Genomic DNA, 17,735 nt, shown 5'->3' on the forward strand with positions numbered 1-17,735 from the left:
CATCTCAATATTTGTTTCAGTGTCTTTTATGCTCAAAAGGATACTTCAGGAGCTTACTCATATATTTTGATGCTTTAACAAATCTATAGAACAAAATATATGGAGGAAGGAAGAAGTATATGCATCTCCTGTTCATGGCCGATCTAGTGCTTGACTTGCCTTTGAAGTGGAGTGGCTCAAAGGCTGTAAAGTGGATGTTTAAAGAAATTGTTTAGTTGTCCGTTAACTATCCACTTCATATTTAGGAACTGTGTATGATGCATTTTATGTATAATCCACTTGAGGTCTGGGTCAAAATGATTAGAAACTGGAAGATGGGATCTCTGCATAAGGTAATGTTAGTGTTAAGATTCAGACACTTCCTTCAGATTCAGAGAATTTTATGGTAGACTAATTCTGAGTTTAAAAAAGATATGTAAAACTATAATGCCATATTAAGTATTTCTAATTTTAAACAAGTTCAGATGTTTTGGGTTATGCCTGGGAGAGCTGCACCAAGTACCTGTACATTCCTGACATAAATAGCCTCTCAAATGAGAACAAATAGAATTCACATTCAGTGTATATACTCTTTTTACTAACATAAAAAGAGTTCTGCTGTTATGGATTTATAACTGAAAAATCAGCATGGAAAGTTCTCAGAATAAAATATTTGGTGTTGTAAATGAATGGATGTAGGCTTCTGGATAATTGTGCTTCACTTGCATCCCACAGTTATAAAGGTCAAAAGGTCCTTCAAGTACAAAAATACTTGGCTATGATATATTCTAATGTTCAGATTTCTGAACTGAAAAATGTTATCTACAGACCTTTTCCCTGTTCCACTCATTGAAGGACTGCTAGGAGTACAATTCAGAAAAGGCTCTGTGCTGAATACGGAGAACCCTTGATTTGACCAGAAGGAAATACTGCATATATTTTCATTTTTGTTCCTCTTTGGCCTGTGTGTGAGAACAAAATTCATAATTATGCTGTTTGTAGTGCCAAATATTATGCTTAAACCATGAATGAAGATACCTAAGAGCCAATTTTGGAACCTGAAATGTGTGTGGTGAGTTCTGTGTAAACCAAGGTGGGTTTAGCAGCTGTGTCAGCATATGCTGACATATGCCAGGTGGTGAATGTTGTCAGAAGTATTGCAGATGCGGGACTTCCTGTGCCAGGGACTCAACTCTCTTGTCCCATATGAAAATTATATGAGGCATACGTAAGCCAGATCTTCCCTTGCTCTGCTCTTTTTTCTCCCATTACGAAAATGGCCTCATGAACAACTGCAGTCTATGTATCACTGAAATTATAAACTCAGCAGTGTAGGGTCACAGTGTCTGGTTGAGGGACCACGTGCATGTGTGCTGAGGAAGAGGAAGGACCTGCAAGTAGGTGAACCAGTACTGAGGAAAACAAAGTTAGTCATAAATCTTATTCTTTGTATTAAACTTTGTGTTTTCGGTCAGTTCAGGGATAGTTTGAGAGGGCCTGTGGCAGAAAACAAATGGAAGGCAGCTGAGAAGTCCTCACGGTGACACATTGGATTCAGTTCTGGGGTAACATAAAGCAGAATTACAATTGTTAAAAAATTCCATTTGTTAAAACTTAAGTGCTGTAAAGCATCTCAAGTATATGAAAGTTAATTGGGGGCTTTAAAAATGACATGTTTGGATTTATTAGAAATGAGATCTTCCTGAATCTTCTGGAAGTGCTAGGCCTAAGCAAAGCAGATGTGGTTCATTGTTGTCACAAAGATAGAGACATTGCTGAATTTTTATTGTGCAATAAACCAGATGTCAAGAAAACAATACATTTCAGAGTTCTTTTAAGAATATCGTTTTGAGTATTTCAATTTTATTTAGAATTGCAGTTTGTTTTTTTGTTCCTCAGAGTGCATGTTTCATTTGTGAGACTTAGTTATGCAAGTCACATTGTATTCTGTTGACCTGTTTTATGCTTAAAATGCAACATGACATGATTGTTAAAAATGGTAATAAAATATTGGATCCGCTTAAGAAAACCTTTTTCTAACTGGTTTTCTGAAATGGTAACTGTTTCAGGAAAAAAAAGAAGACGTAGCCAATTACAGAAAAGCTGTGGCTATCATGCTGCTATGTCTCTTTTCCCATGACCTTCTAATTTTACAATTTTTTTTGTGTGACCAATTAAAATATGATGGCAGAGCAAAATACCTTAATCCAAATGCCCAGTAACTGAAATGGGGATGTAATAATTCAATGTGGAGGAACGAGCTCAATCTGAATTTTTTGTTGTAGCTTATATCTGAGCAGTTGAGACCTGTTAAAGCAATAGGTGTTGTGGATTACGGCCTTCCATGTGCCTCCTGCTGTTTTAAATCTGAATCAGATTAGGTGCACGCTCATAGAAACCATCTGATATGTATGTAGAAGTAGATCTGAAAAAAGGACATTTCAGATCTGCACATGCTTGCAATAGATGTTTATGAAGGATGTGTAATTTTTTTTTGTGCATGTGTTTTTCAAAAATTGACCCCCATTATGTGCTGAGTACTTTCCTCCATGGCTGTATTGATGTGAAAAGTCTCTTATAGAATAAATAGTATGACTTACGTATTATGAGAAATGTAAGTAGAAAACTTCCTTTAAAACTCTGATTTTTTTTTTTCCTTTAACAGTGACTATCTGATATACATTAGTCTTAACAGTTAGTTTTCTTTGTGTTTTGTTTTGTAGGCAGCAGGAGCAATTCGTCCTCTAGTTTCTACTGTTATTGCCTCTGCTGCAGATGGATGTTTAGACCATTCATTGGAACGTACCAAGTACAGAGCAAGTGAAATGCCTCAGGCTTTTTTATTTGACATAATCTATCAAGCATACCAACAGGTAAGATTTTGAGTTTTCTTATTAGACATTTTACCTTTATTTTAGTGTTTAAAAACAAACCAATCAAAAAATGCGATTCAGCATCTATTTTGGATCACATCAGATTGTATTTGTATTGTTTATCTATTTTGATGACAGTGCCTTATCATTACTGTATTTAAGTGTTCTGCAGTATCAAGCTGACAACTACAAGGTGGTAGGTGAAGGGTCTAAACTACCAGAAAGACTGATTAGGTTTTTGTTGCACATTTGATTACTTAAATGAGGATGCTAATGTGCTTAAAGTTGGGTATTTATTAGGTATGTTTTGTTGAAAGAGTTTCAAATAGATTTTTTGTATACGTAGTGTAGTGATGGCATTAGGTAAGAATATGATAAGATCCAAGTGATTTTAAAATATTTTGAATAATATTACCTTTGTATACCCAGGTAAATGGTTGAAGTGTTTTGTATTGCTTATATTATAATAAATGATCATACATACTTAAGTTAGTGAAAATAATATTTTACATTGTTGTAATTACTCATTATTTTTCTAATACAGTGTGTTAACTTCATCTTCACTTAAGAGAAACATTGTGGGTCATATAATAAAACCCTGGCTTTTTTGCGTTTATTCCTCTTGAAGAGTGCTTTCATTTGCCACACCCTGCATTCACAGTTTACTGGAAACACTCCAGGCTTTCGTCTCAGCATTCTACTTCCTTTTCATTCATCACCTTGTGGAAATTGCCTGTCCTCCAGGTATTTTCCAGATTGACTGGAAGCAGAGCATTTCTTCATTTGTCTCTTGGAAAATAATTATTTTTCACTCCGCTAATGCTGACAGTTATGCTTCCCATCAGTCTTTCATTTTTAGAGTAAACATGACCAAATTATTGATAGTCACCTTCAGAGAGTACACAGCTTTGAAGTCACCAAGAACAGAATGAATGCATGGATGAGCAATGAAGAATACTTTGAAATATTTGCAGAACTTCTGTATCATACCCTATTTGTGTGACACCTGAAGCTATTCTTAAATGCTGAAGATGGAGTGTTGTCCAAGATGAAGAACTATTTAAATGATTGGACTACCTCCAGCAATTTTGCTTCTAATATGAGGCAGAGAGATGTCATGTACACCATCTTAAAAGTAGCGAGCAGTGTTACACATAAATAGAACACATATCAAGAGACAACAGTGAATATTGGTTATGCAACCATTACTTTGTTTGTCGTTTCTCAATTTTAGTTTGCAGATACAGTAGAACTGGCAAATACATAAGAAGCTTTTGCTTCTCAATGCCTTACTCAAAAGGCAACTATATTTGTAATCCCCGTGCTCCTCTGAATAGTGCTGTCTTCTCACATATTAATTCCATCAGTTCTCTTTTTGTATCCTTGCTCTTTCAAGGACAAGCCACCAAAGTTGTTAGCAAGCAACCAAGGCTATGGTTGCTTGTCCTCGGTTCCCTTTGCATTGGCTAAATTCTGGTCATTAAAATGCTCTGTGCCTTGGAGCTGTGGGAAGGATAACACTTTGCTAAACCTCTCAACTCATATTGTTTGCTAATTATTTATGTTTCAATGGTGCCTAGCTGTCCAACTCAAGGATTAAGACCTTATTGTTCTGCTACAAACAAACAAAAAAAGATAATCGCTGTCCTTAAGAACTTATTACAGCTATAGGACAGATTTCTATAGGAGTGGGTGCAGCTTATGGTGCTTCATAGATATTAGTATATCCATAATTAGTTCCCACAATGACACAGTAAAATAGTTGTCTGGATGAATAAAAAGTATAATGTTGCTATCCACATTGGAAGTCCCTCACAGGACTCACAGCTCTGAATGGAACAATTCAGTTTTGCTCATTTAATTTGTGACCACGATCCCATGCATTTTATACAGATGTGACCTTTATGCAACAGCAGTGGGGGGAAAAGCAGCAGTCAAACATGTGTTTCTTAGAAAGATATTCATTTTGATTTTTTCTTCAAGTAACGTTGCATTGAGGGTGATATGGAATACCACTTTTAAATTCTTTCTATTTAAATACATCATATGGTATGAATAAGTAGATTTAGAGAATTTGCTTCCATATTTGTGCTTTTTCATGAATTTAAGATCTCTGGGAATCTTACCACTAAGCTACAACATTTAATTAAATGTCAGTTCTCTCACCCTTACAGGCTTCCCATTTACAGTCCTTTTTGATTTTTTTGTTTGACACAGGTCTGAGCAGAGTGGACTGGTATACCCTTTTACTTTTGTATGTTCTTACTTTTTTTTAAATTAAAAATCACAACTTTGGAATATTTTTTCCATTTCTTGCTTGATTTAAAAGGCAGTAATTTGGGAAGAAATACATACCTTGTACATAAAGTTAGTTGAAAAAAAGTTACTTAAAAAAAAAAAGTGTGTGTGTGTGTGTGTATATATATATATATAATATTTTATATAAAAGTAAAATATAAAATATTTATGTGTATACATATATTTATTACAGTGAATTTCCTTTACCTGTGGTGCCAAAAAATGAACACAGGTTTTTAAAGACATTCAGCCAGGTTATTTGTATGTGTATTTTTTTGTGTGTGTGTTGCATCTCATTATTATATGCTGAATCTCAGCTTATTTTTCACTGTTTTATATCTTTTATGTCACCTAAAATATATACCTATTCCAAAGAGATCTTCTGTGCTCAGGTATATGCTGCTTTCTAATCTAACTCTGACTGATCAAGACTTCTGACATCATAAATATTACCTTTGCAACTTATACTAGTGCTTTTGGAACCTTTTAAATTTAACTGCAAAAAAATTGCATGCACTTCTATTTTTAATGACTGAGAACTTATTAGAACGTGCCTTCTTCTTCAGTTGCATGTCTGACATGTAAATGGTGCACTAAAAAACATTTAAAACCAATATTGAAACTCAAACAGTGGAGCTAAAATGGTGTCTTGATCTTAAAAGGCATCATTACTGTGACCATGATTCTACTGTGTCTTTTGTGTCGTTAGGTCGAGCACTTAGTTATAATAAAATGAATAGGTATAATGGGATTTTGACAGATAGAGGCACCTATTGTTATATTTAATGCTGCCTAACACTTTCTGTTGCAAGTCTCTGTTCTGTTGGTTACATGAATCATGGGAAAACGGCTGCTTACTTCTGGTACATTGGAGTATTCTGATGCCTCTGCATTGTAATAGGACTTTAGATTTTGGCACTGAAATGGTTCTGAAGAGAGAGATTGATGAATTATGTATGCTTATGATGTCATTTATCATGTATGTGCTTCCTCAGCTCATATCCTTATGAAGTGCTGCACTACTTATGTTCTCTTAAGGTTATGTAAGTTTTTATGTGGTATAATGTGTGTTTGGCGAAAGGTGGACAAATGTCAGATGGAAAGAATTGCTAGAGGAGTAAGAACTTCATAATGTATGTGATATCACACAGGCAGTAATATGATGCTTTACCTTAATCAGGGTTTTTGCCTACGATGTTGGATAAAAGGCCATATACATATGTTAAGGGAATAAACTTAACATAATATATTGTCCTAGTTCTGGTATTTGTTCTTGATTTGCGATTTCTTCTTTCTCGTAAGATGTAATGAACTAACCTTAAGCAAACGTTAGTAGAGAATTAGTTGAAGTACTCTGAATAAAAAAATGCAAGTCCCTAATAACTAGTGAAACTTGTGAAAAGGTTGTAAAATCACACCTAGCTACCCAGTACAAAAACCAGCCAGTTGGTTTTCTCTCTCTCTTTCTCTCTCTCTCTCTGTTTTCCTGTTTTTTGAACTACCAAGAATTAAATTCCTCTTCTTTGGAAACATTTTTACCTATTCTTATCAGCCCCTGGGGATATCAGTATAGTTTAAGTGCTAGTTGAAAATACACCCTTTCCAAATAAAACAAATAAAGGCTGAATTCCTTAGACCAGACTTTTTTTTTTTTTCTTTGTGTAGTTTCATCTTTTTATATCAAATATTAGCAAATGCAGAGTTGGATCTTGTAAGCCTGGGAAGAGGAGTAGGGTGAGGGGAAGACTTACTAGAAGTCAAGTGTTGCCCTGGAGCAGTATCATATGAGGAATTAGAGTATCAGGAAGTTAGGTAGACTACCTCTTTTTTCTTTAGTCAGTGTGGTCCAAGAGTGATTTCTCTAATACTTCTGACATATTGTCAGAATTGTGGAATGCACAGGTATCCTTTGTCTTCAGTACAAAGCATCTTATGTGCTGTCACATTAGTGTACAAAGGCAGCCATGATATAGAATAGCTGAAGTTTCAAGAAATCACGATGTATCTTAAATGCATCTTGCCAGTGTAAGGAAGATAGAAGGAACAACTTCCTGATCTTGCAGAGGAACAATTGAAAGTGGAAGCAGAAGAGGGGTATGTAGAGGACCCTGAATAGCTTCTGTGTTGAAGATGTAACCGAAAGCCTAGGGAGGATGATATATTGTTAGAGGATTGTCAGCATCAATGATGGGTATGTGTAGTTAGTTTATTAATCTATTGACAGTAGACCTGTAGATTATAAAGTTTATATTCAGCTACTCAAGGCAAGGAAGCAGACATAACAAAAAAGAAGAAAAAGCAGGAATATTCATTAAAAGAGGCTAAACTTGCAGGGTGTTTAGAGATTTTTCTCTGCTTATCTCAAGTACCTTAAAGAAAGTACCACGAGGAGGATGCAAACCTTAGAGTTTCCATGTAAATTCTGCAGAGACTAGGTAGAGTATAGTACTTCTTGGAATGATGCTGCATTAATACACCTGTGTGTAGCCAGCTTTACCCGCTTCTTGGATAATAAGTAGTCGCATATGCTTATGAGGGGAGTCGCATATGCATCTGCCTACATAGGAGAGAACTGCTATGTATAAGCATAATAATGTCAGGATACAAAATAATAGTGTGTCAAGGAGAAGCATGGAAATACTTTGATGCTAAATTCTGGGAGGCAGATGTTCTTCCAAAAAATCATTTCAAGATGGGACTATGGTAAGAAAAGAGATTCTGCAAGCTGTCCAAACAAATCCTCAGTAGAAGTAAAAGACTTCATTTTTTTTCAGAAGTCATGAAATTTTTCTTGTCTAACTAACTTCTGAGAATGTTGAAGCAGCATTTTGTCAGAATAAGAAAGAAAGTTGGCTGTTGTTAGGCCCATTGTAGAAGTATTTGCTCAAAGCATTGTCTTCTCTGTATGTAAATAACAGGGAGTGTATTCCATGTGGATTTTGTAAACTTCTCAAGTGCTTTTTGAAAGAGTACAAGATCACTGGGATTCTTCTTCAAACATGTGTGAAACGTTTCAGTATCCTCTGTAGAGGGAAGTGGAGTCAGCTGTAGCAGTTTGTTAATATTTTGGCATAGCTCAGGCAAGTCCTTCGAGGCAAAATGTCTAGACTGATTTGGGGATTCTCCTGTGGGTTTATTCTTTGTTAAAGAAATCAGTGTCATTCAAATTAACATTACCAGAAGCAACATACGATTAAATGAACAGTAGCAGACAAATTGTTAACTAAAGCCTTGGTAACTTTGAGAGAGAGGGTCAGACTCAGCAGAAGGACTAAAAGGTCAAAATGCAAGTGAGGCAGAATTTGGCCATTTCAGTCGAACATTGAAATCCTTTAAAAAAAAAAAAAAAATCCCACAAAACAAATAACACCTCTCTCTTAAGACTAAAGATACCTGAATTTTCAGGGCATCAGAACTTTCTTAACGTTGAGTAGATATTAAACATTATGTTTACCAAGGTGTTGAAGTTGTTGCCCACTCAGAGGAAAAAAAGATATATAAATCTTTACCTGATGTGAAATCTTTACCAGTCAGTGATGAATTCGTGATATGGGTTAGAAGTGTTTTGCTTTTGTAGTAGAAAGGCACTGAAAAATAGATCAGAATTGTTAAAAACAAATGGCAGTAAGTAGGTAAGATATGTATATTCTATTATAACCTCTAAAGGATTGTGTCTTGGCCTTCATCTTTTTTCTAAAAAGAGCCAGACATCTTTCATTAACTGTGCTTTGTTGTGAAAATAAGTTTACCTCATTCTTCAACCTTGCTCACTTATGTTGCTTAGCTACATTTTATGTTCAGGTCTTCTATATGTATGACATGTATCATTATATCGCATTTTTTCTACTTCCATGTTTCGTTTTTTGTCTGACAGTTTTGTTCCTTCCCATCTGTATTTTGAAATACTGAAGCAAAATGTGATACGTGATTTAGATGAGCTACCTAAAACAAACAATAGTAATCTGCTACCTTTGTAAATTGTATTAGGACAGTACTGTAAGCCAGATTCTTTATTCATATGGAGTCGTAAAGATATCATACTTCCATCTGCCCATGAAATGCAATAGATAATTATACTTTTACTATTGTCACTTACTTGATTAGTCCTAGGCAGTGTACTTGTCTGAAGTAGTATGGATTATTTCAGCTTGTTAAAATTCCAACTCTTAATTTCTTTAATGATAATATAGATTTTAATTAGCTGCATAATATTTTAAAAATTGAGAATATCTAAGTTTTTCAGTTTAAGCTTATGAAATAACAAAGGAAGTCTTTCTACTGATTTGCCTGTAGATCGTTAGGATTGCAGATTTAATTACTTGACAGGGAAGTCTGTGTATTCCTTAAATGATGGAAAATGTCATTTCTCTTTACATTAGAAGTTTTTAGTTTAACATCCTTTTCTTTGCTGTAGTCCATTTCTGCTTGGACTTAATGTCTGATTTTAGTCCCATTAAAACAACAACAACAACAACAAAAATTAAAAAGACTGCTTTAGAAGTATCTTAGTTCTGTTCCATTTAATTCCTGATGAGAGTTGGTATTTTTTTTTAGTTTTAATGTGAAATTTTAATGGAACTAATTTGTAATGAATTTACATTGAAAATGAATGAAATAATGTAATTTGTAATCTTTGGTTTTTTTTTTTTAAAAAAAGGTTTAATTTGCTTTTCTCTATTCAACTTCAGGCTGATGCACTCAGACTATCACTTAAATACATGGTTGTCAACCTCACATAAATGAATTTAGAAATTTGTACAGTCTTTAGATTATATATTTAAGATGTTTTCCATGGAGATTTACTGTTACTTTATATAGCATCACCTTATCCCAACAGCTTAGTCATGAGATTTATAGGAAGTTTTTTCTTTTTTCCTGTTTTCCTATCTATAAAACCCACTCAGTTATTTTCAGGTTAAATGTACTTCATGAATTTTGTTCAACAGAGCATTCATCTATTCAAAACCTGCAGCTAGATTGGTGGTCTGTTGAGAAAACCATGCTAGCTTAGATAGCTCTGTACTTGATTAGTTCTTTGGCATAATGGTAGAGCCAGGATGTTGTATGAATCCCCACCTTGCCCTAATTAATTTCTGCCACAGGAATGCTTAGAGAAATTCTAATGCCTTGCTTAAAGACAAAAAAAAAAAGTTGCTAATGGAATAATTGCTTCCATTTTATGGCACTCCTTATCCTTTTGAATCTCAAAGCTCAGAACTTTGCAGCAGTGCAAAACTGCCACAGCCTAGGTGAAATCTGGCATCTTAGTAGTAGTGAAAGATATAACTTGGTGGAGACATACAGACATTATTAAAATTGGAAATTAAACTGGACTGTGAGTGTTGTTTAAAGTGTTGTCGTACTTGCCCTGATAAAATATACTGTATCTGTAAGAATCGTCCATTTGGCAAGAGACTCAGAAAATGCCAGATACTGAATGAGAGTCACTGTATCCAGCAGACAGAAGACCACCCATCTGAATTATGATCTACTCTTCAGAAAGCTAAGAAGAATAGAATGTAGTGATGTTAGAACTTTTAATTTCATCTACTGACAATTTGGTGTATCCAAAGGCAAGGAAAAGGACTATTTATTATCGTGCATAACTTCAAGATGTGATTCTCTTAGTAAATTATTTTAAGGCTGAATATTCTTCTCTGTTCCAGTTATTTAATAACAAAAATGTACTTTATCTTAGTTGGAGTTTGACTATCTTCGGTTTTTAAGCCTGATCAAATTCTGTTGTTGATTACTTAATTTTAGAATTTGGTATCTATTTAAAAATTCCTTAATTGTGAGACTCTGAATCATCATGTCTTTACATTTTCTTAGAGTAATCTAAATAATCTGCATCTCTACTCTTGGTTTTGTTAAACCTCATCTGGTTCCTCACCCAACTCTCCAGCCTGTCCAGGTTTCACTGAATGGCAGCACAGCCTTCTGGTGTGTCAGCCATTCCTCCTAGCTTTATATCATCAGCAAACTTGCTGAGTGGAAACTATCCCCTCATTAGGGTCACTGATAAAGATGTTTAGCAAGACCAGACCCAGCATCAACCCTTGGGGAACACTGCAAGATACAGGCCTCCAAAGTATGCCTAGAGGCCTGACTGCTATCACTGCGAATGTACTTCAGCTAGTGCCCTTGTGCATGATTTCACTTTGGAAATCATGACATGTTTGGAGAGGGTCTTGCAGTTACTGCAGTGAGGAGCACTGGGATGTAGGTTGCAGATCTGTACTAAAACAGGCTTGCATAATTCTGTTCTGGAGTATATTACTGTATCGTTTTTCTTGTCACAGTGAGCCACTGATTCTTCTGGATGTATGGAGCAGCAATTCTAATAATTAACTTCAGTTGGAGATCCTTCAGGAATGAACTTATTTCAACTCAATTTTATTGCACTTTTCTTATTCACCTATTTCCTTATGTTTGCTGCTTTCATTCTTGTTAGTTCTTGTGTATAGTATATGCAGTTGACTGTTTAAATTCAGCATTTTCTGCATTCCAAGGTAATGAACATGGGAAGTGTGATTAAAAAAAGAAACAGAAGTTCAGATTCCACAATTGTGTAAACTTACTAAATGTGCTTGACATTGAATAGCAGTCAGTTTATAATGTAGGGTTACTAACTGCTGATGAAAAGGGAAGAAGTACCAAAGATGATACAGCCACCACTTACAGAAATAAGACCAATTTTGTCTTGCACTTTAAAAGCATGTATGTAAAGGAGCAAGTCTGAAGATTTTCTTTCAGTTAATACATGAAGATTATTAATTTTGTTCCCTTATTTTGTAAGCATGTAACAACTCAAGAATTAGAAAATAGTAAGAAAATGACCAGGATGTAATGAAAAATTGTAATTTATCTGTTTTAGTTCTGCTTTATGGTTTTCAGATCTCATGTATCCAAAGTCTTTCATCAGTTAAGTACTGAGTAAAATAATCATAATTTAAATATATAATTTTTTTTATTATTATTGTAAATGCTGCTTCTCTATTATTTTAACTGTTCAAAGTCTCATATTGGAAACAAGTTAGGTTGTGGACTTTCGTGCCTCCCAGGCACTGCTCTTTCCTCGAAGGTTATGTTCTGTGTTTTACGATCAGAAACCACAGTGTAGCTCCATTCTTAGGAAGTCATATTATTTATCAAAATATTTTGGAACCACTGTGGGGATTGGAGGTAGGAAAAATTGATGTAATGTGGAAATCTAGATCTCAATTGCTGCATAGCACTTTATTCAGACATCTTTCCTTGGAAAAAAAGCACCCACAAAAAAGTCTGTCCCCCAAACTACCTATTAGAATGCCTTTGAATATTCAGCAGACCAAAAGTGTTTTTAAATAACATATTTCATTCTGTGTCATTCACCAAGCTCAGTTAATCTGTTTTTTTTTTTTTTCCTTTGTGTATATGATTTGTGCCAGTATTTCCAGCTGTTTTCACCATTTCGAATTTGTGGTCTGAAGCTTAAACTATGTTCATTGTTTCACAAAGCTATGTGTACATGACAAGTATGGTTAACTGCACTGTGTCTAACTTTTTAAAAAGTTTTTCAGTTAAAACTGCAGTTTAGGAATAATAATATTTTCAAAGAAGTGATTGCAATGTAAGTCAGCTCAGGATGTACAATGAAATAAAAAGAGAAGACTTAGTTTGCTAATTTTTGCACGCCTGAGTCAGTAAAAATTTTCCTCTTAGATATTGTACCATTCTTAGTATAGGCACTCCCTGACAACACTTAAATTCATTAACTGAATTTCTTAGAGCAATATAGAAACTTTAAGTTGTGCATCTTAAATATGGATTTAAGTTTCATGTGTGGAGAACACATGAAGGTATGGATAAAATATAAATTAAGCTGGCCTTGAGTTGATAGTTGTACTTCATTTTTCTCCATTTAGATCAGTATATTAACTTGCAGGAAAGTACACTATAGCAGTATGTTTAAGCGATTACTGACAATTAGAGTGGTAAATGTCACGATGTACAAGTGTTAGTGAAATATGTTTTTAATTATTACTTTGCTTTGTGTCATATTTCTTTCTCTGAAGTCAGCAATATCCTCATGATGTTTAATATCATTTATAGATGTTTTCCACTCCCAACTAATTATGTGTAATTAATACTTTGCAAATAAGTTGGAATTGCTTAGCCTAGTCCTGGTAATAAATATATTTTTAAAAATATAACTTAATTAAAATTAGCATTAATTTATTTCAAAGATAAACAGCTTTTCTGAAACTTTCTTCAACTATAAGGCAAAGGAAAAACACTCTTTAATTTACGTTATTCACTTCAGTAGAAAATATTTTACATTTTACCTTAAAATTTACCTTAAAAAAAAAAAAATGCAAAAAAACCCTTGAGTATTTAAAGAATACAAATAATTTCTGCATAATTTAGAAATCATCTTTTTGTTACACTTTTTCTTTCAGTGTTCTAAAATAAGTTTCCTTACTTTTCAAAATTACTTCATTTTAAAAAATTTTTATTTGGTACTGAAATCTCTTAAAAACCTCCATAGAGAATGATAACAGCTAAACTTTTCTTTCAAAATTTATTGTATAAAAGGGTCCTCATTTGATTGCAGTAATGACAGTGATCTAAAATGACAGAAATTACTAATTTAAATAACGCAGAAGTGGCAACTATGATTTTTCTAAGACTTCTCTGCATTATAATAAAATCTGGATGTATCATGTTGGTTAATTCCTTGAATTTCACTACTGTGTTATAAAACAAGAATAGAAACTAAATTTTTTTGTCTTTCATTCTTATTAAAAACATATTGAGCAAATTTAAAAAGAAGAGGTGAGTTGTATTTATCACACTCTTATTTCAGTCTTCTTTAACTCACTTTACCATTTCATTCTTAACAACTTGGAATCTTGGAGGACGCTGAATTATTAATGGTGCTTATGTATTAAGATGCTTTAGCAAGGGCTTGATAATGAAGCTGAATGTATGTGGAATAAGAGGGAAGGATTTGAGTAAATGATTTCTTAAGATAAGAAAGAAGACAGAGTACATGACCAAGTTTAGAAGCAAGAAATAGACACTGAATTTTTGAGTTGTGCTGGGCCCTGTGCCGTTCATTTTATTCATAAATAATTTGGAATAGGAAGTAGTGGTACTACTTAAAGGGCCTGGAGCATCTCTTGTGTGAGGAAAGGCTGAGTAACCTGGGTCTGTTCAGCCTGGGGAAAAGAAGGCTGAGAAGGGATTTTATAAATGGACTGGACTGCTGAGAAAAATGTTTTATTACTTTTATTACCAAAAAAAAGCACAATTTCTTTAAGACTAATAAAATGTTCTTTTAAATTCTAACAGTGTACAGACTATGATCTGGATTATGGAACAGAATGTTTGCATCTGGCTATGAAATACTGTAAAACAAATGCTAAGCTCGTTGAAGGAACAGCTGACCTTTGGAAGGTAAAGAGTGTAAACATTTCTATTTTCTTATACATTTGTTGAAATTAATAAAGGCAGCATTTCGGATAGATTTCCTATAACCATGAAAATGCAAATGTGTATGAAGTGTAATAGTTATGCTTTTTTCTCCTAAGTTTCAGGATTTTGAAAATAAAAGAATGTTCTCTGACAATTAAGAGGTCAATTTTCTTTTTATGAATATTCAAATAAATAAAACATACTTTGAAAAGCTTGTGAAGCTCATACATTTATCCTTTGATAATCCGTTCTTCATACAGATTGGTGGTAGTCTTACTGTCTTGAATTTTAGAAACCAATTTAAAAATATCAGAGTATTGATGATGGAGATTCTCAACCTTTGCAACATTCAGTTCTAAAGCAGGTAATAAGAAATATAATAGTCTATGACAATCTTTCAGAACTGGGGAAGGGAAACTGGATTTGCAAGATACTTTGAAGAGTTCTGATTACAGCTGAGTTATTTTTGACTGCTCCCAGTATTGTAACTCAGAACTTTCATGTTGTTGTAATGAAAAGAGTAATAGTTACTCTTTGGAGAGCTATTTTCAAGTAGATATATGGAGGTTATTCTGAAATTTAGTATATTGAGAGAACAGTGGATTTTTTTAAGGAGTATTTCAGCCAGTAGCTGATAATGACTATGGAATTAATATTCTCTTAAATCCATCTATGTGGTTGTAGGCCACATCACAAGAGTTGATTACTAAAAACATGGATTAAGTTTCTGGTAGCAGCTTTCACGTGCTTGCTTGACTTTCAAGATGCAAAAAGAAGAGCATCTGTTCCAAACTCCGATTTTATATTGTAGCTTCTGGAAAGAAATAAAGCTAGTTTTACAAAATATAGAGTTGAAAGAACTGTGTTGCTTTACTTAGTCTTTTGACCTTGAGTTGGATTATGTTACTGCCTCTGGCATTACCTGTTGGGTGAATTTGGTTGGGTGATTTGTCTATTTAACCTGCTATCATTTCTTTATCCATAAAATAATCACTACTGAAGATAAATTATACTGGAATTTTATGCAAAAATATTTGTGAAATAATGTATTATTAGCTATTAATATTATTAAAATTTCTGATAATTGTCAATAAAATATCAGTTATTGACTCACATTGTCTTGCTTCTCAAGGCTGTTTTCATATACCATAGACTGTGCTAATAATAACTTTGACATTCCTACTAAGTTCATTTTGGTTTTGGATTATCATGAGCTGTTTTGGGCTCATCATTGTAGGTAGACTTGGGCAGATGTTATCTGAGATAATTAATGAAAACAGCATGTATCTGGAACTAGAAAAACAAGCTAGGCACTTGAATAGTTTGAGAATCTGTAAAACTATGTATGTGTAATCTATAAAATTAAGAATATTGTTTTATGAAATTAACTTTCCCCTGCTTCCTCTAAATACTTTTCCTATTTTCCTCTGCTTTTTCTATGAAAACATTTCTTGTTCTCTGGTGTCAAATACCTGGCTAGAAACAGTTTGATTTTTGAACAGTTCATTACATTCAAAAGACCTCTTCAAACAAGCTGTTGTTTTTTTTTTTTTTTTTTTTTTTTGTAAATATCAAGGTCTGACAGTCTATGGGTTCCTAACAACTAACAAAACAAGTGTGTATTCAGGTGCCAAACAATATGTCTCTGTAGTTTTTAAGTAAATCTATCATTTAATTGTTATGGATTGTAATCCATTATTCTTTGTCAGTAGCTGTTGTGTCATGCAATTAGTAAGTGTTCCTTTTTCTTTTTTTTTTTCTCGTTACTGTGTTGAGGGATATGGAAGCAACTCAAATCACTCCATCTGTCTCTGACAGTAAATTTTCTCCACTGGGACATGATTTCTAATAATACGAACATAAATCTTAAACAGAAAGGTAATTTCCTGAATCTGCGCTGCAAATTTCCTGTGCCATTAAGCAGCAAAATTTACTTACACATTGGTTGCCTAAAAGTCTTTCAGGTTTTTTTTCTGTGGAGATAATCTTTCTGAAACAGATTATTGTCTGCTTTCCTTTTTGGTCTTCTAAAGGACAGATTCTGCCATGTGGTATCATAATGCTTATGTGAATGATGAAATAGATCCATAATGTTCAATTCATTCTTTGTAATGTTTTGATTCCCTGCCCACCGCAGAGGGGTTAAAACCAGATGATTGTTAAGGTCCTTTTCAACCCAGGCCGTCCTATGATTCTTTATTATCTGTAGATGCTATTAGTGCCCAGTAGATAGCATGCATTCTTACGAACTAGACTTACAGAATAATTAAGATTGAAAGAAGTAGCTGGATGTCATCTAGGGGCCAGGTTAGTTAGATTAATCTGGCTGTGCAGGGAAAGCTTTGTCCCTGTGAATTTTCAGTCTATCCAAGAATAGAAATTTCATGTAATCTCTGGAAAAACAATTCCTGTGATTATCCATCTTTACATACAGACTTGTATTTTCGTAAGATCTGATCTGCATTTCCCTTGCTGCCTTTTGCAGTGGGAAAGGATGAGAGGAGAACAGGAAAAGCCTGCAAGAAAAGCTTAGTTTACTATGTAACCAGTAATATGACCCATTCCTACATTTAACCTTCTGTTCTATGGACTGAACAAGCCAAGTTCTTTGCAGCCCTCTTCTGGACTTGCTCCACTTTGCCAGTGCTTGATACTGAAGAGTTCAAAACTGGAAATAGCACTCAGGTGTCTTTCCAACAGTACCAAGTACAGGGAAATAATTACTTCCATTTATGTTCTATCTACTTTATTACAGCCCAGTTGATTGGACTCCTCAGTATACTCCACACAGATTTTGGACAGAGAAGTTTGTTAGCTAGTGATTATCATGGAGAAGGAGATTCCACCCAAAAAGATGAAAATATTGTGGACCAGATAAAAAGAATTTCAGTGTTGACAGAAGTGTGTAGTCCATGACAATGACAGTAGCATCCATTTATGTGCAAATTATGTGTTGCACATTGTGCACAGCAGCCAATCTGTTTTACATAGGATATGTAAGTATACTGGTGCCATATCTTTAAAGTACTTATACATACTAACGTTCTTTTCCCTACCTTTGTATTGAAGAGTCAATGACATTTGTAAAGTTTGTCAGGACATTCAAGTCATAAAAATGATGAGATT

The 17,735-nt window shown here is 34.1% G+C and overlaps 1 protein-coding gene across 4 annotated transcripts in view; it reads left to right on the plus strand.

Annotated features, from left to right (window-relative positions):
• CRPPA (CDP-L-ribitol pyrophosphorylase A) overlaps window positions 1–17,735 on the plus strand; it is a 112,191-nt gene that overhangs the window by 21,387 nt on the left and 73,069 nt on the right. For all 4 annotated transcript variants that reach the window (XM_090142724.1, XM_031590052.2, XM_090142723.1 and 1 more), the window contains exons 3-4: window positions 2,703–2,852; window positions 14,487–14,591. In XM_090142724.1, the coding sequence (XP_089998850.1) occupies window positions 2,703–2,852; window positions 14,487–14,591 (255 nt within the window). The remainder of the gene's footprint in view (window positions 1–2,702; window positions 2,853–14,486; window positions 14,592–17,735) is intronic.

This window comes from Phasianus colchicus, chromosome 6 (assembly GCF_987193195.1).
Source record: "Phasianus colchicus chromosome 6, bPhaCol1.hap1.1, whole genome shotgun sequence".
Taxonomy (NCBI): domain Eukaryota; kingdom Metazoa; phylum Chordata; class Aves; order Galliformes; family Phasianidae; genus Phasianus; species Phasianus colchicus.